At 36.6% G+C, this 22,167-nt stretch overlaps 1 protein-coding gene across 6 annotated transcripts in view; it reads left to right on the top strand.

Moving 5' to 3' along the window:
* The window catches only part of CCDC178 (coiled-coil domain containing 178), a 166,339-nt gene that overhangs the window by 10,727 nt on the left and 133,445 nt on the right, over positions 1-22,167 (top strand). For 2 of the 6 annotated variants that reach the window (XM_070747712.1, XM_070747708.1), the window contains exons 1-7: positions 2,651-2,761; positions 8,071-8,151; positions 10,077-10,216; positions 12,697-12,731; positions 15,134-15,225; positions 17,873-18,067; positions 21,623-21,843. In XM_070747712.1, coding sequence (XP_070603813.1) covers positions 8,094-8,151; positions 10,077-10,216; positions 12,697-12,731; positions 15,134-15,225; positions 17,873-18,067; positions 21,623-21,843 — 741 coding nt within the window. In that variant the 5' untranslated portion in view covers positions 2,651-2,761; positions 8,071-8,093. Of the gene's footprint in view, positions 1-2,650; positions 2,762-8,070; positions 8,152-10,076; positions 10,217-12,696; positions 12,732-15,133; positions 15,226-17,872; positions 18,068-21,622; positions 21,844-22,167 lie in introns of those variants that run through there. The other 4 variants (XM_070747709.1, XM_070747711.1, XM_070747710.1 and 1 more) reach the window with 4 other exon arrangements.

Here is a 22,167-nt window from a genome sequence, read left to right as displayed (position 1 = left end):
TCCTAGTGTAAATGTCACACTTTTCTTTTTCTACAGTGGAATATTCTTTTTAGAAAGAATATTAACGATACAATGTACTCTGAGTCTTCAGAGGGGTGGCATATAAATATAATTATATAATTATTAATAATTATTACTATTATTACTTTATTTATTTCGGATTTATTGCACTCCTTTTAAGAGACTATGTTTGCTATCAGATTACTGAAAACTATTCTGCTGAGTTATTTCAATAGGTGTCTCAAAATAGAAAATCTTATTGTATACCCTCTGTTGAGCCAATAAGAATTTCAGTGGTTTAGCAATTTCATGTAATTTTAAATTTTGCACAGCATTCTAGTAGGCTGCATATGCCTTTGGGCCAATTTTTCTGTACCTGAGAATGAGTAGTTAAGTAACCGATCATGTATGTGCAAAATAGCTTGAGTAGATGGCAGCTGTTGTAATGAAAATGGACTGTGCTTCTGTCCTATATAATTTGTTATGATTATTGGAAATTACCTGGCAGCAGCTAAATTTACCACATTCTTACAGCTGGTATGGTTATTTGAGGAACAGGTTGGAGTGAAGAAAGCTTTTTAGAACTGAAAGGGAGATAATGGGATTGTAGTTCTTATAAAGTTTGTGTGAATATATGTATGAGGGTATAAATAATGTACATGTGGGTGGGTGGGAGGTGAGTAGGTGCATATGTAGGAATTTTATACACTTGCAACAAGTCAAAGTTTTATTTTTTTCTATAAACTATAAACATTAGTACTATGCTATATAGTAATAAATACAGAAATCATATTAAGTTTAATTTTGATTAAATAGTTTATTAACAATTTGTTAAGATTTTTTTAAAGAATCATGCACTATTGTGATCTATAAATATAAAACCATAATTTCTAAAAGTGGCTCTATCAGGCAGCAAGATTTTGAGGATTTGAGATTTATGAAGGATGGCGAAGGGAAATAGTTTGCAATGATTATTTTCTCTTTTTTACTTTTTAATCTTTATTTCATGTGAGGTAATAAGCCCAGTTGCTTTATAGACAGAAAAAGAGCTTTGATTGTTTGGAGCAGGGGAGAATTTGACCAGGATTATTTCTTTTACCTAAGCCTTATCTTAGCCTTATCCATGGAATAGGGACAGTGAATGTGGTAATGTAACATTGACTAAGACAGGATTTTAAAATTTCTTGTTTAGATAAGGCTGTATCTAAATTTTAATTACTATAATTAGGCTTAATAATTCCTTGTACATTCGCCATGTTGCAACACTGCTTTTTGACAAACCTTGGTCAGAAATTGCTGAGGAAGTTGCAAAAAAAAGATGTCTGTAGCTATTTTTTATAGAATATAAATTTTTTGGCTGGTGTGATTGGACACACAAAGAATTTATCTTGATGCACATGGTCTCAATATACATAACAGAAAAGTTCATCAAGAATCTTAAGGTACAACACTTAATGATAGTGCGGGTACACATAAGCAATCAAATCAATAGGAAGCAGTCAAAATAAATCATAAGGATACAAGCAACAAAGTTACACTCACAATAATTTGTGGGAGGAGACGGGCAATGGGAACAATGAGAAGATAAATAGTAGTGCAGATTTAGGAAATAGTTTAACAGCACTGAGGGAGTTATTGCTTAATAATTACCGAATTATTCTAATCACCTGGTAATAATTAAATCACTTACCCAGTTATTCTATGTAGTCCGTCTTGGATGTATATATACTGTACATCTTGGCATAAAAGTATGCCCCTAATGAAATGTATATACCCGTAGTCATGTGAACACTGGATTCTAAGAATTCTAGTTCCAACGTATTTGGAACCAAGTTGAAGAAGGTTTGTTTATTTAATCTAATTTATATGCCGCTCAATTCTCCAAGGACTCTGGGCGTCTTATATTGATAAGATTGTCTTATATTATAAAATGTACATTTTTTAAAAAGTTGGGGGCTGATTTTTAAAAAAATCAACGATAATTATTTATTTGTTTGTTTTGTCAAGTACATATTGTAGTATACACAAATATAATAATATTCATATACATGATACTAGTAAAAAAGAAACATTAGGACAGGGGAAGCAGGCTGGTGCACTTATGCACGCCCCTTATAGTTTTATTTATTTATTTATTTTGTCCAATACACAATGAGAGTTTTATATATATACACATAGTAAAAAACATGATGAAGGTTATAGAGGAGATACTCATAGTAAAATATATCTAAGAAATAATAGAAAAGAAGATATAGTAATAGAACATATCAATGAAGGAATAGAAGAAGAGATATAGGAATAGAAGAAAGGTATAGGAGATATAGGAGAGCAATAGGATAGGGGAAGGAAGGCACTCTAGTGCACTTGTACTCGCCCCTATAGTCGGTAGAAGCTATTTAAATTATGAAAACCCGAAAGCACACCTTTCTTTTAAAACTTCGCCGAGTGAGAGCGTTAGGAAACACTCCCCCCCCCGCCCTTCCTGGTCCACGATCGCTTCCAGCAGAGAAGCGGCAAGGAGCGTTTGCCATGCCTCCCGCCGCCCCTTCAAGGCTGCGCTTCGTGCTAACGGCGGCGGCGGGTGAGAAGAGGCGCGTTGCTCCGGGTGCTTTCCACAAGCTTCTTCGAAGCGTGCGGCCGTTGTTGTCATGGAGACAGGAATAACGAACTCCCGACAACGGTACGCAAGGCGGGCAGCCGAAAGAAGGGAATGAAAAGGCCGAGCCTACAAATACAAGCGGCAAAAGCCAATCGTTGGCCGGTGAGTGTCACCGCGGGATGAGCAGGAAGCGGGTGACAGGAGGCAGGGTGCCCTCAGGGGACGGCAGCTCAAGGATTACAGCCCTGCTCCTGCCTAGTATAGAGGTGGACGGGGAGGGGCCCCGGGGCTGCCAGAAATGGAGAGCGGTGCCCACGTGACTGCTGTGGCGGGAAATGAGCAGAACCCCGCACGTGTTTCGCCAACCGAGAGCCTGGCTGGGTGGGGGACTTAAAGGAGGGGCGCAGCGTTCGTGGAGCTCCGCCCTACTTTCTGTTTTGTTCCCTCTATTGGCCGAAATGCCGGACGCTCGAACCCATTTGACCGTTTCTTTCCCGGGAGGCGGAGTCGAGTTCCTTTTGGATCATGGTTCCATAACGCGATAGGTCCTTATCTTGTCATCAGGGGCGTCATTAGAATATGGTCAAAATATTTTAAAAATTAAAATGGCAGCCGCGGCTGAGGATTTGAAACATAGCGAAGCTTGTTCAATACGTGTAGAACAGGGGTCGTCCCCCCAAAAAAACTTGGCAACTTTTAAGACTTTTGGACTTCAACTCCCAGAATTATCCAGCTGAGAATTCCAGCTGGAGAATTCTGGGAGCTGAAGTCCACGAGTCTTTAAAGTTGCCAAGTTTGAAGACCTCTAGTCTAGGCTTTCAGTCGTGCACCGCGGCTGCAGTGTGAGAATGTGGTGCCTGGTTAATTTTTTACAACATCCTAACTTTTTAACTGCCCATTGCAGGTTTTCATATTTCTTTGAATAATTGATTATATTGTCTTCCAAACAAATCTACCTGCGTAAAATATGTCCATAGCTTAGTCCACTGAAGATTTTTTTAAACATTTAAACATTTTTGTAAACATTCACATTTTTTTAAAAAAGCATATTGATTCCAAAAGTGCACTTTAATTTGTAATACTTTTATGATACTGTAGTTTCCATAGTAACAGCACATTAAACTTAGTTTAATTGTTCCATATGTTGGGGGGGGGGCTACATTGCTACATTCCTAATTATTGGAAGAAAGTATAAAATAAAAGTAATTAGACATACTGAAGTAAAGACAATATATTTATTTTATATACTTTTTGTTTTGTTGCTTAAAAATAGAGGACAAAATGGTTAAATTGACAAATTGACAACATAGAGCAAAACATTTGATTAAAACATTTAATTAAAAGCAAACATTCGGTAAAAATATTCTAACATGATGAAAATGCATTTTAAAAATGATCTGTTTTATCTTTTTTTCTTAGACATATTTTATTTTATTGTCTTGTCAATTATAAGTACAATTCCATTTTCTGATAAAATGCTGAAATATTTTACCTATATTTATTGCCTACCTAATAAATATAAAAGAGATGCTTGTTTCCTCAATACTCTTTTTTAAAACGCACCAAAATACAAATCTAATAAATAATAATAATAATAATAATAATAATAATAATAATAATAATAATAATGTTTTTAAAAATCCAAAACACAAACATGCGAACTGTGCAAATCAGTCTATAGAAAGGAATAGTATGCTTACATATGTGGTTAGACCAGGATGTTTAATCAGCAGACCAGTGGGTTAATAGATTTCTGTTTGCTCTACAAGTTTTTGTGGACATTCAGATTTATTAGTGTCAATCAGCTCTTATGCAAACAAAAAGAGCAATCACAGAACAAAGCTTTAGTAATTCAAGCTAGATCGCTTTTATTTGTTTATTAAATTTCTTTCTTACTGATGCAGTTTCTCATCATGGCTTAATATGATAAGAAGTTAAAATACTACAAAACAACTAAAATTATAAGAATTAAAGAGAAAAGTTAAAAACCAAGATGATGTGTAGTCTGGGGTGGAGATCTTCTCTACTCAGCCCCCCCCCCTATCATAGCAGGTTCCTATCAGGACCCCAGGCCAAGAAACCCAGAGCAACATAGATGCATGGAAAACAATAACTGAAGGAATATATAGAACCATGCACAGCAGTACCTGAAAATAATTTGAAAGTGTTATATCCTATATCTCTCAGCTTTCATTGCCAGAATGTACTTTTGAAAAGCCTTAAAAATGGATGTACTGCATGCCAATCATTTTTAATATCCTTCCAACCCAGGAGGAATTCAGACCAATCACATGGTTGAATTTAGATTACAGTGGGGAAAAGTCGAGGAACAAGAGGACAAAATGGAAATCAAGGAATATAATCATGCCTCCAACTGTTCTAAGTGCAGCTTGCAGATTACTGTAATATGATGGAATACAGTACAGCATGATTTCTTTGTTAACAATTTCATCTTAGTGTTTTTATAACTTTGCTTCTGGTTAAGTCTAAATGTTCTCAATATGTTTTCTAAATCAACCATTCTGGGCCTTGTCTACAGTCATGTGAAAAAGTCCACTCTCTTTGAGTTCTACAGTTTTATGAATTGGGACGGAGTAAAAATCATCTATAATTTGCAGTTCTTTAAAGTAGGTAAATAGAACCTAAAATGTGATGCAATGTCGTCATTTATTTTCCAAAAAGGAAACCACAATGGAAAAGCCATGTGTGCAAACTAAGTACACTCTTTTTGCTTCCAGAGGTACAACAAGGTTAAATAACAGCCAAGTGCTGCTAATCAAGTGCCTTTGATCAATTGATCATTAGTCAGTGTAATTACCTCTATAAAAGCCAAAGTTTTAGGGGTTTGCTGGTCTCCAACATTGGGATTATCGTTACAGACCTCAGCTAACACATTAAATGTTAAATTTTATGACAGTACAATTAGAAAAAGATTGAACTATTCTGCCGAGAGGGGCGGCATACAAATCGAATAAATTGTTATTGTTGTTGTTATTATTATTATTATTATTATTATTATCATCATCATTATCATTATTATCATTCATTCATTCATTTGATTTCTATGCCGCCTTTCTCCTGGGACTCAGGGTGGCTCACAACAAGCAAATACAAAACATGTAAGAAATCTAATATTAAAATACTCTAAAAACCTCAATACTAATAACATGTAAAAATCTAACTTAATTTGTATTCTAAAACCTCAATATATATAAAAGAACAATCATCCACATTCATCCTATCATATTCAGTCAGAGGCCGATGTAGATGTTGACATTTCTTGAGATAAAGCCTTCTCTACCTCACCATCCAGATCAGTGGTTCTCAACCTTTCTAATGCCACGACCCCTTAATACAGTTCCTCATGTTGTGACCGCCAACCATAAGTCTAGTGTCAATTCTCCCAACAGAGCTTTAAGCTGATTGGCAGGAAGGTGAGAGGGACACCCCCACTATAAACACCTGATTGGTCGGATTGTAAAAATATGTTCCAAGGTGCCAGAATAGAAGCTTTACTTCCTAACACTATGGGAAATTTATCTATTCCTATGGTCTTGGGTGACCCCTGTGAAACAGTTATTTCACCCCCAAAGGGGTCCCGACCCCCAAGTTGAGAACCACTGATCTAGATGAAATCAAGATTCTAGAAGACACCGATTTTGATTCCTGGGGAAATGTAAATTGGGAAGGACAAATTTTAATCTCATTCATATCAACAAGATTGATATTCACCTTAATGATACAGTAAGAATAATATTTGGAACCCTTAAATCCATAGCGGTCTCATGGTTCCATATTCTTGTTAACATTGCACCTCCTCATCTCAGGTGACAACAACAAACAGTCTGAGAGTAGTATAAGATAAACATGTCACCGACTCCTAGAGATCTTTCATTGTATAAAATATTAGACTCTCTAGCTCTTACCAGGATTAAGTCTAGAAAATCAATTTCTAATAATATACCACAGTCTTACAATCTAGGTCAGTGATGGCGAACCTTTGTTTCCTCGGGTGCCGAAAAAGTGTGTGCCCGTGCTATCGTGCCTGTGCAAGTGCCCACAGACATAACTCAATGCCTGGGGAGGGTGAAAACAGCTTCTCTCACCCCCTGGAAGCCCTTTGGAAGGCAGAAATGGCCTGTTTCCCAACTTCTGGTGGGCCCAATAGGATCGTGTTTCACCCTTCCCAAGCTCCAAAGGCTTCCCTAGAGCCGGGCGAGAATAAAAACACCCTCCCTTATTTATTTATTTATTTATTTATTTATTTATTTATTTATTTATTTACTTACTTACTTACTTACTTACTTACTTACTTACTTACTTACTTACTTACTTACTTACTTACTTACTTACTTACTTACTTATTTATATGCCACCCTTCTCCTTAGACTCAGGGCGGCTTACAACATGTTAGCAAAAGCATTTTTTAAACAGAACTAGGCTATTGCTTCCACAATACGTGTCTTCATTTTACCCACCTCGGAAGGATGGAAGGCTTAGTCAACCTTGAGCCGGTGATGAGATTTGAACTGCTGACCTTCAGATCTACAAGTCAGCTTCAGTGGCCTGCAGTATAGCACTCTACCTGCTGCGCCACCCCGGCTCATCCTGCCTGCAGGCTCTCTGGAAGCCAAAAATTCCCTCCCAGAGCCTCTGTATAAACCAAAAATCAGCTGGTTGGCACACGCATATTGGAGCTGAACTAGGGCAACGGCTTGCGTGCCAGTAGATATAGTTCCGCAAGCCACCTGTGGCATCTGTGCCATAGGTTCGCCATCACTGATCTAGGTGAAGAATGATTATTGAGTTGAGCAACTTTTGCTAACCACAATAGGACAAATTATATAAATCCAGCAAAACCATTTCTGGGAATGCAGATGCCCAAAATATGGAGCTACCTGAATAGAATCAGGACAGGACGTGCCACACCAGTAGTAGTCCGATGGTTAGCTTTAGGTATTGAATTATAACATCTATCCTATTGCAATTCTGTGGGTCCATAATATGGTGATTTTTTTGGTCACAATTTTGGCATTAAAAATATTTTTGCTATGTCATTAAAGACTTTTCCCCATGAATGACTATTAAAAGATCACTTGTGGGAGCAAGATCCTCCTCGAATTGGAATTTCTTCTTCATTAATAATCTCACTAAAACTCCTTTTTTTAACCCTTTATTCCTTAATTTAGGGTACAGCAACATTATTATTTTCCACCTCAGAAATAAAACATTGGGCTAGGAGTAGGATTACTGTATCCTCTCAATAAATATTCCTGGTGTAATTCATTATTTTCCTAAAACATGTGTACTTGATTGTTGAAAACAACTTTTCAACCTGGAAAAGTAGCTGAATCTCCCTGGAATATTCAGGACCTGGTTATGAGCTGCAGATTTTTCATTAATGGAATAAGTATGATTGACACAGTATTGATTTCTGTATTTTTTATATATTTATTTCTTTTTAAAACTAGATTGCAAAAAGCTATGAATAACAATGGCTGATGCCCAGGTATTTTCTTCCTGTTCCAAGGAAAACTGTAAAGAAACAGAAGGTATTTTTTTATTTTTTTTAACTTTATATTCCTTGGCATTTTCTAAAACATATTTACTATAAAAAGTTTCTTTTGATGCATTTTTATATTCTCCATATTTTTCTTTCAGACTTGTCTTTTGAGATCATCATTTCTTTCAGACTTGTCTTTTGAGATCATCATTTCTAATTCTGCTTCCCTATTTATTGATCTTTTTCTATAATCTGCCTGGCAATAAAACAAACTGCTTTAACTAAATGGATTCCTCTATATCAAACTGTGAAAATCAGGGAATCTTTCAAAAGGGACAAATTAGAAATTGTACTCTGTGAACAGATGTAGTCAATACATTGATCAGCAAAATGAATATTAACATTATTCCCTAGATAATTTAGCACCATTGCTTGCATGAACCTGGCAATTATAATTTTGTCTTTTAATTAGTGACCAATTATCAGATGCAATATATTTAACTGGCATATATGATCATAGTAATTCCAGTCTGGGTACCCTTTGGATGTGAGGACTTCAATTCACAGAATTTGCTAGTCATTCTGATTCACTGCTAAATATTCCCTATTTCCACCCTCAAGTTGGGGAAGGCTAGTATTTATACTATATGAATATGCACATTTATATTGTAAACTGAAACTAAAGATAAAACCTGAGGCAATGATTTGGAAAGGAGCTTTTATTGTCTTGTATGTCATAGCCTTAATTCAAATCCTAAACTTCAATTGCTTTACCTATAGAAAGTACAGTACAGTAGTTCCTTGGTAGAGATGGACAACATTTATTTATTTATTTATTAGATTTGTATGCCGCCCCTCTCCGAAGACTCGGGGCAGCTAACAACAATATAAAAAGACAATGTAAACAAATCTAATATTAAAAACAATCTTAAAAACCCCAATTTAAAGAACCACTTATACATACAAGCATACCATGTATAAATTCTATAAGCCTAGGGGAAATTTCAATTCCCCCATGCCTGACGACAGAGGTGGGTTTTAAGGAGCTTGCGAAAGGCAAGGAGGGTGGGGGCAATTCTAATCTCTGGGGGGAGCTGGTTCCAGAGGGTCGGGGCCGCCACAGAGAAGGCTCTTCTCCTGGGTCCCGCCAAACGACATTGCTTAGTCGACGGGACCCGGAGAAGGCCAACTCTGTGGGACCTAACCGGTCACTGGGATTCGTGCGGCAGAAGGCGGTCCTGGAGATATTCTGGTCTGATGCCATGAAAGGCTTTATAGGTCATAACCAACACTTTGAATTGTGACCGGAAATTGATCGGCAACCAATGCAGACTGCAGAGTGTTGGTGTAACATGGGCATACCTTGGGAAGCCCATGATTGCTCTCGTAGCTGCATTCTGCACGATCTGAAGTTTCCGAACACTTTTCAAAGGTAGCCCCATGTAGAGAGCATTACAGTAGTCGAACCTCGAGATGATGAGGGCATGAGTGACTGTGAGCAGTGAGTCCTGGTCCAAATAGGGCCGCAACTGGTGCACTAGGCGAACCTGGGCAAACATACAAATTTAATACAAAAAATAAAAAAGTATTGGACTGTGGAATTAAAATTTTATATATATAATAAATATTGTTAAGAGCTTACATCTAAAATCCTTCATGGGGCAATTTCTATTAAATTAGCCATGGGATAAATAGGGTTGTGTATTTAAGGAAGAGAAACCTATATTGGCTGTATTCATACATACAGCTAAGTTAACTTGGTTCGTTGAACAATAGTAATAATAAACAGTTTTACACAATGCTAGAGCATAATAAGTGAGTTTGCACATCACTGAAACAAAAAAAAATGACTGTAGTTTAGCATTATGAATAAACAATTCAAGCAGAATCTGAATGTAGAGCCATCTAATTTGACCTGTAGATGTCACAAATATATTCAATGATTAAGTATGATTATTCTGTTTTTTTCTAAAGATGTAAATGAAAGTATTTCAATAGGCATTCCCAGCAAACAACGTAGTTGTGCTGCCGTAAATACTCCAGCTGCATGTGTTAATAAAGCCATTAATCAAATACAAGATTTAGAAGTGAAATTGGAAGAATCTTTTCAGAAGGTAATATTTATTTGTATTGTTTTAGTTACTATATCCATTAAAAATTGACAGTGGACATCAGAATATCTAGAGAAATTAAAGGATTTTTTTGCAGCAAAATAGGAGGAAAGAATATTAGGTATGTTTACCGACTTGAATTATTTGCAGAAATAATTAAGGCATGATCTAAATAAATGTATAAAAATATTGACATTTCAGGTTTTCCTGGAAAATATTTCATAGCTACAACACTGTTTTCAAAGAGGCGAAGTTCATCATTCTTTGCTGTCAATGAATCACTTAAAGAAGAATGTAGCCCAACCATTTGTACATATCAGATATCATGAGCTCAAGCAATGCTCTAAAGATAAATTGTATGGTCACACATACTCTATAGTGAGGGTCCAACTGGGATGTGGCATTTTTGAGGTGGCCTTTGGAGTAGATAATACCCCGTGGGCACTTTGCTCCCATCCTCTTCAGTTTTATTTGGTTTTTTTCAAGAAATCTTGTTAGGGAAGGCTATGAGAATCTTTACTTGAGCTGACTGAGCTACTAAGAGTTTGATAAGATAACTATTACAAAAATTATCCAATATGTCAGATATGTCAGATTGTCATATATAGCCATGTTTTAAAGGCTTTTCAAAAGGCTGGGTATGGATCCCACCTCAAGGGGTGGCATAATGTTCCAGAGGATGGGAGAGCCATGTCAGCAGAACAATTTTGGTTAAAAGGAAATAATGTTTTAAAAGTAGATGGGGAATAATAAAGAAGGAGCCTCCAGCCTAGTAAATAGACATTAAGTATAAAACAATGAAACAGTTTGATAGTAAAGGAATGATTAAGAACTATTTAAGGAATGAAAATGTAATATCAAACAGTAGAAGTGAAAGGAATGTTATAAATATTAATGTCTAAGAAAAGGATCCATGAAAAGGAACAACATAAATGAACTCTTGAAAAATGGTAAGGTGCAAATGGTACAAGTGGAGAAATTTTAAAATAGGGGCATGCTTTATTTATGAAGTAGCTGTGCAACTTTTTTAACACGTGTAAAGCACATTTTAAATCTAAAGATGAAAAGAATGCTGTTATTGTTTCCCTCTATAAAGTGAGAATAAATGCAAATATTATGAGGATATTAGGCTATAGTAAATCTGCATAAAATTCATCCATAATGGGTGGTTATATAGCAGTATTTTTATTGAAATAATATAAGGTGACTGAACAAATTTAAAACATGGAATCGCTGATAAAAAGGTAATTGGTTGTATATAATATGAGAAAGTAATGTTTCTGAAAAGAAGCAAAACTCCTTTCAATAACATTGACAGGAGAAATTGAATGAATTATTGTAAGTTATAAATTATGAAGAATTAGATTTAGTAAGTGAAATTCAACACTGTTAGAATTTTGCTTAAAATGGGAAATGAAAAATTTTAGGATGTGCAATTGCAAGTAAGAAGACAATAAGTAAACTGCTATGATGTAAAAACAGAAGATTCATCAAAAGAAGTCAAAATGACTTTGCATAAGAACATGTGCCTTTATTACATGAAAGTGGAAGTGATAATTTTAAGAACTGTTTGCGGTAAACAGACAAGGTAAAGACTGTTGCAAACGAAGTGAGCGCATGAATGCAAAAAGCACAAAAAACTACGGGTTTTTTGTTTTTTAAAAATCCTATTATTTTTAAGTGGCAAATATACCTAATACTATTTCTGTTTTCCCAAAAATAACAGTCCTGCTATATATGAGAAAGAATGACTAGCCCAAAGTCACCTAGCCAACTTTCATGCCTAAGGCTCACATCATCCTAGTTTCTAACCTGGTGCCTAAACCAATAGACCACAATTTGATAATAGAAATGATGAATTAAGTTTGTATTGCAAAAGAAATATATGGAAGGAGTTTAGAAAGTCAGCTTTTTTTTCTCTGTATCCTTAATTTCTGTCATTAATTTTACAAGTACAGTGGTACCTCTACTTATGAACTTAATTCGTTCCGTGACCAGGTTCTTAAGTAGAAAGGTTTGTAAGAAGACGCAATTTTTCCCATAGGAATCAATGTAAAAGCAAATAATGTGTGCGATTGGGGAAACTACAGGGAAGGCGGAGGCCTTGTTTCATCCCAGGAGATTCCTAGAGAGACCCCATGGAGGCTTCTCCCCACCTTTTCCAGCCCTGTTTTCTCCCAGGAGATTCCTAGAGAGGCTCCACAGAGGCTTCTTCCTGCCTTTTCCGGTTACAGTTTTGGAGGCTTGGGTTTGTAAGTAGAAAATGATTCCTGAGAAGAGGCTAAAAAATCTTAAACACCCGGTTCTTATCTAGAAAAGTTTGTAAGTAGAGATGTTTGTAGGTAGAGGTACCACTGTAATTATTTTTTTCTTGCATAATATTTATACCTTTAAAAGAAAAAAATATGGTTATGTACGTATGCAGGAAAATCTAAAATCTAAAAAATGAAATGTTTCAATGAAAATCTGATTTATGTTCACAGCATGAAATTTTATATAAAGTGGAAAAACCTCCAGGGTAAGAAAATTATATGTTTTGATTCAATAATTATTATAAACAATCTTTTAACTAAAATATAAAGGAAAATACCACCATTTACCAGTCTATTGATATAAAACTTAAAATGCTGCCAATACCAGAAAATATGGGCCAAGTCAGGATCTGATATTAGGACAAAAAAAATAACCTTGTTCCAAAATTGATTTTAATAAAACTTTAATTCATTTCATTATCTATACTATTGCTACTTTTTGTGTGCAGGTAACCCTCAGGTTGATTAATGATATTTCAAAGTTATACTTGTTATACTAAATTGAAAAGGTGCTTCATGGCCAGTAAAGAACTTCCAGCCACTGTAAAATCTTGTAGGTCTCCCTCCCGCATGGTCATATGACTACATTTAAGGCACTTGGCAGCTGATTCACATTTATGACCAATCGCCAAATACCCTGCAATTATGTGATCCCTATTTGCGAACTTCTCTGCTGGTTTACTCAGAAAGTTAGTGGTGAAGATGGCAGAGAAGATGACAAGCAGAGAGGACCGAAGAGAGCTGAACTCCTTCAGCAGGCTTCAGGAACAGAGTTGAAATATTTAGGATTTCGTATCTTTTTCTGCAGCCTACAGAGATTCATTTAAGTTATCAAAATGTAGAGACTTCCTGTCTCTCAGAGTGAGATGCATGGAGAGGAGCCGCTTCGTCAAGATATCAACTCCATTCCTTCAGCCCATTAAAGATTCCAGAAATCCTGAAAATTTCGGCTTTGTTCATATAGCCCACTGAAGGATTTATTTATTTTTTATTTTTTTGTTTGTTTGTTTGTTTGTTTATTTATTTATTTATTTATTTTATTTGTATGCTGCCCCTTTCCGTAGACTCGGGGTGGCTCACAACATAATAAAAACAATTCATAACAAATCTAATAATTTACAATTTAAAATTTAAAGTAGTTAAGAAAACCCCATTTTTAAGCAGACATACCTACAAACATACCATACATAAATTATATAGGCCCGGGGGAGATTTCCCCTTCCGGCACAGAAAGGAAATGAAATTCCTTGGGGTCCTCAAGAATGGGAAAGAAATCCTGAAGATTTTAGATCTATTCTTGCAGTTCACCAAAGGATTTCATCTATAAGCACTGAGGGAAACTGAATCCTTCAGCAGGTTGCAGGGATATTTTGAGAGAAAAAAGTCTGCTGGCCAGGAAGATTTTTGCATGGAGCTGAAACCCTGTGGTGGGCAGCATTTGCTCGTTCTACCTAGAGACCCTGGAAATGATTTAACAACTGCCACAGAGATTTCTAGGATTCCAGTCATGCAAAGCTTAATGGACTGCTTTGCTCAATGGCTGAGATTCTGGCCCCAGTTGAAGTTGTAAGTTGAGGACTATCTGTGTTTAATATTTCTTTCTTTCTAGCACACTGAGAATTAACACAATAACAGAGTTGGAAGGGACCTTGCAAGTCTTCTAGTCCAAGCCCCTACTCAGGCAGGAAACCCTATATCATTTCAGACAAATTGTTGTCCAATTTCTTCTTTAAAATCTCCAGTGTTAAACACCACAAGTTCTGGAGGCAAGTCATTCCACTTGTTCTAACTGTCAGGAAATTTGTCTTTAGTTCTAGGTTAGTTCTCTCTTTGAGTAATTTTTATTTATTTATTTATTCATTCATTTTTCCAATACACAATACATATGGAAGAGAATAGATATGAAGTAATATATATAAAGATAATACGTAAAAATAGAGGAGAAGATATATGAAAGGAAGAAAATATATATGATATATGAGATAAAGGAAAGACAATTGGACAGGGGACGAAAGGCACACTAGTGCACTTATGTACGCCCCTTACTGACCTCTTAGGAACCTGGAGAGGTCAATTGTGGATAGTCTAAGGGAGAAATGTTGGGGATTAGGGGTTGACACTATTGAGTCCAGTAATGAGTTCCACGCTTTGACAACTTGATTGTTAAAGTCGTATTTTTTACAGTCAAGTTTGTAGCGGTTAATATTATCTTATTTCCAACCATTGTTTCTTGTCCTGCCTTTAGGTGCTTTGGAAGGTTTGGCTGATCCCCTCTTCTACGTTGAAGCCCCTTAGATATTGGTACACTACTATCATGTCACCCCTAGTCCTTCTTTTCATTTAAACTAGGCAACCCAATTCCTGCAACTGCTATTCAGGGCTGAGACTTCAGGGTCTTTATTCATTGTTAAACATGCCATATATTATATGTTTTACATTAAAATAAGGGGGGGGGTGTATTGCACATTATTTCTTTGGATTGAAATGAAAATGAAGAATTAGGAAGCTAAACCAATAGCATTTTGAAAGTGGTGGACAGAGAAAACATAGTGGTAGCATAAGTGTAGGAAAGAAGACCCAAGACGATAATGCTGATATATATTCCCAGGGATTTGGATGCTAAAACTGTGAAAAAGACTGAAGAGGTCTGTTTACCACTCCCTGCTGAAGTGAAGCCTAAAAAGGTAGTGCACTGGGAAGGTAATATTGTTTAAGGATTTAATTGCTTTCTCTTAATATTATGTTTAATTGTAATTATTTCCAGAGAACCATGAAATAATGGGAATGTTTGAGAGCTGCAGTATAATTCAGTTTACAATTTCAATTTTAAAATATTGAAACACTTCCAATAAAATAGTGAAAAAGAGAATCATTGTCGAGTCTTTAATGCCCCATCTGTAAGGGAGGCAAAGGAAATTGCAAGGAAAGAAAGAATCATGTCCATATCAAGTTCAGTGAAAGTGGAAGTTGAAATCATGACATACTTTAGAGTCAGGTCTACATATCTACAGTGCTTCAAAAAGTAAAGTTGCAATGATTACCATCACTGGCATTTACCAGAAATGGTTTTTGTTTTCTGAGAGCAAAGAAACCTACACCCGGTAATATACTGAATTATACTGTTCTGTCATCCCCTAAATAAAATCTCAAACACAATGTTTTACACATTTTTTACACTTAATAAAAATAACAGAGTTGGAAGGGACCTTGGAGGTCTTCTAATCCAACCCCCTACTTAGTCAGGAAACCTTACACTACTTCAGACAAATGGTTGTCCAACATCTTCTTAAAAACGTCCAGTGTTGTAGCATAACTTCTGGAGGCAAGCTGTTCCATTGATTAATTGTCCTAATTGTCAGGAAATTTCTCCTTAGTTCTAAGTTACTTCTCTCCTTGTTTAATTTCCACCCATTGCTTCTTGTTCTACCCTCAGTTGCTTTGGAGAATAGGTTGACTCCTTCTTTGTGGCAACCCCTGAGATATTGGAACACTGCTATCATGTCTCCCCTGGTCCTTCTCTTCGCTAGATTATCCATGCCCAGTTCCTGCAACTGTTCTTCATATGTTTTAGCCTCTAGTCCCCTAATCATCTTTGTCGCTCTTCTCTGCATTTTTTCTAGAGTCTCAACATTCTTTTTGCATTGTGGCAACTCAAACTGAATGCAATACCATTTCTCGTGATCTTGATTCTCTCCCTCTGTTAATGCAGCCTAGAACTGTGTTGGTTTTTTTGGCAGCTGCTGCAAACTGCTGTCTCATATTTAAATGGTTGTCCACTAGGACAACCACACAGTAACCACAGTTACTACTGTTGAGCAAAGTACCACATATACTGTACTTGTGCATTTTGTTTTTGTTGCCTAAATGTGCAACTTTACTTTTTTCAGCATTGAATTTCATTTTGTGAACTTTATTCTGTTTTCTGTCAGCAGCATTTTACAAATCATTGCAGCACATCCTGTTATCTTCTTTAGTCTTTTTGAAGCAATTGAGATAAAAAATAAATACTTTAAAAACAGAATGTTAAAGCTTGAAATTCTTAAATTAATATTTTAAAAATGATTTTTAGATCTTTTTTTGTTCTACATACATTTTTGAATAAGCCGTTAAACATTGAATTAAAGATTTACTGCATTAAAATAGAGATAGTTCACATAAGAATGATTTATTCATTGATGGGATTCATTTTTATTTGTTTGAATTGGAATTAGCCACACCTATATGAATTCAAGGCATCTGGAGTCAGGCAGCATTTTTCTTAAGGAAAGCTATTAGCAACATTTCTTCATTAATGAAATACTGTATACCTCTACCCCACCCTCATAGTTTCATATTTAATTTCATATATTTAATTATGTGCAAGTGAATGGGACATTTTGCTATTCTCTATCAATCAGATTGGCTGAAAGAAAGCTGTCACACCCTTCCATTTAAATTATGTGATGGTAGAAGGGGAGGTCCTCATATGAGCTCATGTTAGTGAAGATCACAGCAATGTTTTGCTTTTATTCTAATTAGACTACTGCTAGTGACAATTATATTAATTCTGAATATTCAAAAGTTTTGGTATTTTAAGATGTTATTGTTATTATTTCTGATATAGGATAGCAGATGAAAAATATAAATTGTATATAGATTTACATTTACCATTTGTGTAGGATTCTGAAACTTTGTCCATTAGTTTCTTAGAACTATGTGCTACCCTGTTTCCCCGAAAATAAGACGTACCCCGAAAGTAAGGCATGTCAGAGGTTTTGCAGAATTGCTAATATAAGGCACCCCCCGAAAATAAGGCGTAGTCAAGTTTACATACGGTACGGTGGAAAAACATACGATACCATTCAAAGCTGTTCATAGCGGTACCGTAACAATGTGGCGTCCCCTGCTGGCCCCTTCCATCACTTTGTACCATCCAGTACAGCAGACACAGTCTGCTGCTGTCTCACCGCCATTACAGTCTCCACTACAGTGCATAGACTGTAGTTCCTCTGGTGGCCGGAAGCTGCAATAGCGGGAGTATACTGTTGTACCATATAAGTGCCGTTGTTTGTGTGTGTGTGTGCCATACTGACAGGTACCGTACCGTAATCAGTGTACCGTACGGTACACTTTCTTTGGGGATGTCAGCTTTTCTGCCTGTGAATTTGTCTTATTTGAGAAATGTAAGGCACCCCCCCCCCCCCGAAAATAAGACGTAGCACAACTTTTGGAGCAAAAATTAATATAAGACAGTGTCTTATTTTCGGGGAAACACGGTACTTAGTAACATTAAAATGAAACTTAGATTGTGCATTTTGGCAAATTGTGCTGTTACATTTAATAATACTACTTATTTTTTAAATTGAAGATATTAAGTCTTTAAAGCAGATAACTTCTGCTGTTGTAGCAGAAGTCACCGAGGTAATTTCACGATTAGAAAAGGAGCGTCAAGATGCTGAAGAAGCCTTAGAGTCTGAGAAGCAGCATAGAAAAAAACTATATCTAAATTCAGATAAATTGTCATTTTGGAGATTACAACAGCTTCCCAAAGCTGTTCAAAAAGGTAAAAGAAATGGCTATGTTTTTAAAAAGTATTTATTTGTGTGCCGTCTTAAAACATCTGGAGAAAAAAGATATGAGATTGCTATTATGTTTTTGGGGAGCAGTCAAAATAACTTTGATGAAATAATAGTCCAAGGAAAGAAGAGAATTATTTTAGCTCTGAATTTAAAAAATCCCATCTATCTTATCCAAAAGATCAAAGTTCACTATATTGCCATTATTTGAATGTAATGTTTATTAAAATGTGAGCATGTATATTCATCAGGAAGATATTGTCAATATTCCCTGGTAAATTTGCTTACAGCTTTACAAGTAACATCCTAATAACATTCTGAGCTTGATTGTTTTATTACAGATGCTTCACTACTAACTAAGTAACGTCACCAGTGCCAGCTCATCATCAGAAAGCACTGATGATATTACCTAGTTTGGTAATGAAATATCTGCAACAATAACAACCCCAAATCACCTCAGTATCAGAGAGCACCACAGCTCTGAACTAATTTATTCGGTTGATACTGATAGTATTTTGTACATTATATTGTCAATATTATAATCTAAAAAAAACTTTAAGCAATATATTTGTTGTGGTTGGCTCTGGCCCAGCTCCTGCCCCAAGGAATGTGGAGGTAGATGCAGGGGAAACATCAACATGTCATAGGCCTGTTTTATTGCCGACAGAGTCAGGTAGTGCAGTTTCCTCGGACGAAGAAGAAGGTGGGGGTGACGTGGAAGAGGGGGACTTGGCACACAGCCCAGGAAACCAATCTCCATTATCTTCGGTTGATTCGGATGACAAAGTGTTAGACCCACGCATGCGCAGAATTATGCATAGAAGAGACCAATTGAAGAAATATTACAGGAGATAAGAGAGGCCACCTGCGTTTGGGTGGGGCTCCAGTAATTAGAGCTGCTGATATAAATAGAGGTGTGCTGGCTTGGCCATTGTGGAAGATTATCTGATCGTTGTTTCTTCAGGACTGTGCCTTACTGTTTCCAGACTTTGTTTGTTGATTTTTCATGACTTTGAAACCAAAGCAGAGCAAAGTGTGTGTGTTTCACTTCGTTGGAAGAAGGAGGGCTGTGACGTTTCTTCACAGCTGCTAGCTAAGTACTTAAGGATTGATTAAGGGGATTGTACAGCCTACAAGGTTGTTTTGGGACGAGTGCTCATTGCAATACAAAAAGGGTGCTTTGTTTCTTTTGAATTTTGTAATAAAGAACTTTGTTTTTGAACTTTCAAGTGTGTGTGTGTCTGAAATTTGTACCCTTGAATTTTCAGGAGACTCATACCATAGAGCCCGGCAGAACAATATTTATATATAAATATGCTCTCACAAAATGTGAAAATATATGCAAGGTTTTGTAGACCTTTTTGCAAGCATTGAGCAAATATAAAACAGTTCTTGGAAATGTGTATATTCTGACCTCAGGAAATATGGGAGCCCAGTTATACACTTTGTTAGACTGGTGTGCCAAAGTCCCTAATAAAAAATGTAATTTTAAAAAATATTACTACAAATTCACTTACCAAAGATCTCTCTGAGCTAGCTTGCTAGCATGCATAGTTCCTTGAGCCTCATAGATGATTTCATGATTAAAGATATCTCTTTTGCACCCTACATGAGTTTGAAAATATTTAATGAAATAAATCCAAATACCATTAAAATATATTATAATACCCAAATTTTAATTATGGCAAAATTGCATAAGTGAGTATTAAATTTATATGAATATGGTACTAAAGTGACACTTTTGTACTAACCATTTTTTCATAGTGCTGTTTTGCTTCCAAGGAAATTTGAGATATACACAGTACTTTCCTTTCTGTTCATCAACATTAATTGATCATTATTTCATCTACTTCCTTGTCGTTTGTTCAGAAATTCTCTTTTGTTTAAATGTCATATTTAGCAAGTTAATATTCATCATAGTTTATTTGATGAGAGTGTATATTCCTCTTGTCATGTTCATCGCAAGTCACAAGCAGTAAATGGTTATACTGTGAACAACTCTGCATATTCCCATTTTTAATTAATATGACATTTTGCTTCAGTTATGACTATAGGGGTCATTGACATTTTCTAGTGATTAGTTGGAGGGTGACCACAGAGAAAACACACTAAGCAAACAACACTCTAATGAATTTACAAGATTATGCTTATTACTTTACTTATTTATTTTTAATATTCCTATCCCTATTGTAACAGACCCTGCACACAATAAACACATACAGTAATTCAAAATTAAGATAGGAATTCTTACTGAAACAATTACAGATCCTCTGTATCCTTTGGAATAGTCTATAGTTCATTTGCCATCATTTTTTCCAATAACCTCCCCCCAAGAAAAAGAGATTAGTAATGAGCATGGCAAGGTCAAAGTTAGATTTCTTCACTATTTCACCAGGAGAATGTATGCAATTTTATATCTGTGTTAATAATGATATCAGAACAAAAGTTAACCAATTGAAACAGAAAAAAAATCAGATCTTTGGTTTCTTATTTATTTGTACCGCTGAAGAAAATGTATTATAGACTACTATGCAATATGGACATTAATTTTATTTAGAAAATGTGATTACAGTGATCCCTCGATTTTCGCGATCTCAATCTTCGCGAAACGCTATATCACGATTTTTCCACCCGATGACGTCACTCCTTTCCTTTCTCATCTTTCTTTCTCTCTCTCTTTCTCTATCTTGCTTCTTCCTCTCTCACACTCTCTTCCTCCCTCTCTCATCTCTTTCTTTCCTTCTCTCTCTTTCTCTATCTCTCCCCCTCTTGCTCTCGAGCGGCAAGCGAGCAGCCGGCCGGGCGGGTGAACGGGCAAGCGGCAAGCGAGCGGCTGGGTGGGCGGGTGATGGGCAAGCGGCAAGTGAGCAGCCGGGCGGGCGGGTGAACGGGCAAGTGGCAAGCGGCAAGCGAGCGGCTGGGTGGGCGGGTGACGGGCAAGCGGCAAGTGAGCTGCCAGGCAGGCGGGTGAACGGGCAAGCGGCAAGCGGCAAGTGAGCGGCCGGGCGGGTGGGTGACGGGCAAGCAGCGGGAAGACCCAGGGAAGGTTCCTTCGGCCGCCCAGCAGCTGATCTGCTCCGCAGCGCGGCAGCAGCGAGGAGCCGAAGATGGGGTTTCCCCTTTGCCTGGGCAACGGGGAAACCCCATCTTCGGCTCCTCGCTGCTGCTGCGCTGCGGAGCAGATCAGCTGCTGGGCGGCCGAAGGAACCTTCCCTGGGTGCCGCCTGCCGCCCACGCAAACTCCACCATCTGCGCATGTGCGGCCATGAAAAAAAGGGCACGCATGCGCAGATGGTGTTTTTACTTCCGCAACCGTACATCGCGAAAAATCGATTATCGCGAGGGGTCTTGGAACGGAACCCTCGCGATACTCGAGGGATCACTGTACAGCATTGTTTTATAGATAGCATGATATATTGTAAAATTATCTTTTGAAGAGAAATGTACATGTATTTTTGAATCTACCAGCTTGTTACATATTTAAAATTAAAAGCAATAGTTATCATTTTCTTATAAGCAATCATTTCTTTTATATTTTGCAGAATGGGAGAAATGTGTGCACGATATAATAGAATTACAGTGGCATTTTGAAGAGAAAAATGATCAATTACAGGATGCCCTAAACCAACTGACAAAAATAGAGGGCGCCAATTCAGTGATTCTGAGGCAGATAAACTTTATGAAGAAATACAGCCCTCTACTGGAAGAAAAGCTACGTCATGAAGATGATGCAATGAAAGAAGTAAAATCACTATTTGATGAGGTAAGGAGGTTCAGTATTTTAATTATATTTCATGTTTTGTTTATCCCATTTTAATTTCTGTATCCAATAATAATGCTAGATATCTAAACAGGAAGATGTGTGAAAAAAATAGCAAGGTGCTCATTCTGTTCTTTGGAAAATGAAAAATAAGCACATAATTTCTTATGAAATCAAAATGCAATTGTATTATAACAGTGTATAGGCTTGATCTGTTCAGTGTAACAATGTGAGATTAAAGGGTGGCATACAAATCAAATAAATAAATAAATAAACAAACAAACAAACAAACAAACAAACAAACAAATATGATGGTCTTGGTATATT

This window comes from Erythrolamprus reginae, chromosome 3, assembly GCF_031021105.1.
Source record: "Erythrolamprus reginae isolate rEryReg1 chromosome 3, rEryReg1.hap1, whole genome shotgun sequence".
NCBI classification, from domain to species: Eukaryota; Metazoa; Chordata; class Lepidosauria; order Squamata; family Dipsadidae; genus Erythrolamprus; species Erythrolamprus reginae.
This window is presented reverse-complemented; position numbering and strand designations above follow the sequence as displayed.